Raw genomic sequence first — 513 nt, 5'->3', positions numbered from 1 at the left:
AACCCCAAAAAACCCTCTCCAGTCGAACCTTGAACCGATCAGATATAGATTTACAAACCCTCACACAGACGGACTAACCCAAACAACAACAACAAAGGATCTTTAAAACGTCTTCCTTTAAAACGACAACATTGTTTTCGTCGACGCTTATATTCATTTATTTATCCGGTGGGACAAAACTTTTTGAGCTCAACTTTTTCCTCTCGTCTTCTCTTCAAAAAGAACACAGTTTTTTCCTACATGGATCATCAAATCATAAAACCACCAAATCACCAAATCATCATCATCATATCTGATACATAGAGCTGCTACAAAGTAGCTTTTTATAACAACAACAACAACAACAGAGACAGGATACTTTGTATCCTCGCTTTGTACGTGTTGTTTTTTTCTCACTGAAAACAACCCGGCGTTTTGTTTTAAAGCTATAATTCGTGGACTCTCTTTATAGTTTTTTCTCCGGGTGGATAAGATTAGTCTCTTTTTACATCATGGAGGTTCTGGACAGCAGCG

The 513-nt window shown here is 37.6% G+C and overlaps 1 protein-coding gene across 2 annotated transcripts in view; it reads left to right on the top strand.

Moving 5' to 3' along the window:
• creb3l2 (cAMP responsive element binding protein 3-like 2) overlaps nucleotides 1-513 on the top strand; it is a 29,801-nt gene continuing 29,288 nt past the window's right edge. For both annotated transcript variants that reach the window (XM_083757422.1, XM_083757421.1), the window contains exon 1: nucleotides 1-513. This exon is cut by the window's right edge and continues 77 nt beyond it. In XM_083757422.1, the coding sequence (XP_083613548.1) occupies nucleotides 492-513 (22 nt within the window). In that variant the 5' untranslated portion in view covers nucleotides 1-491.

This window comes from Protomyctophum parallelum, assembly GCF_964188405.1.
Source record: "Protomyctophum parallelum genome assembly, chromosome: 22".
NCBI classification, from domain to species: domain Eukaryota; kingdom Metazoa; phylum Chordata; class Actinopteri; order Myctophiformes; family Myctophidae; genus Protomyctophum; species Protomyctophum parallelum.
This window is presented reverse-complemented; position numbering and strand designations above follow the sequence as displayed.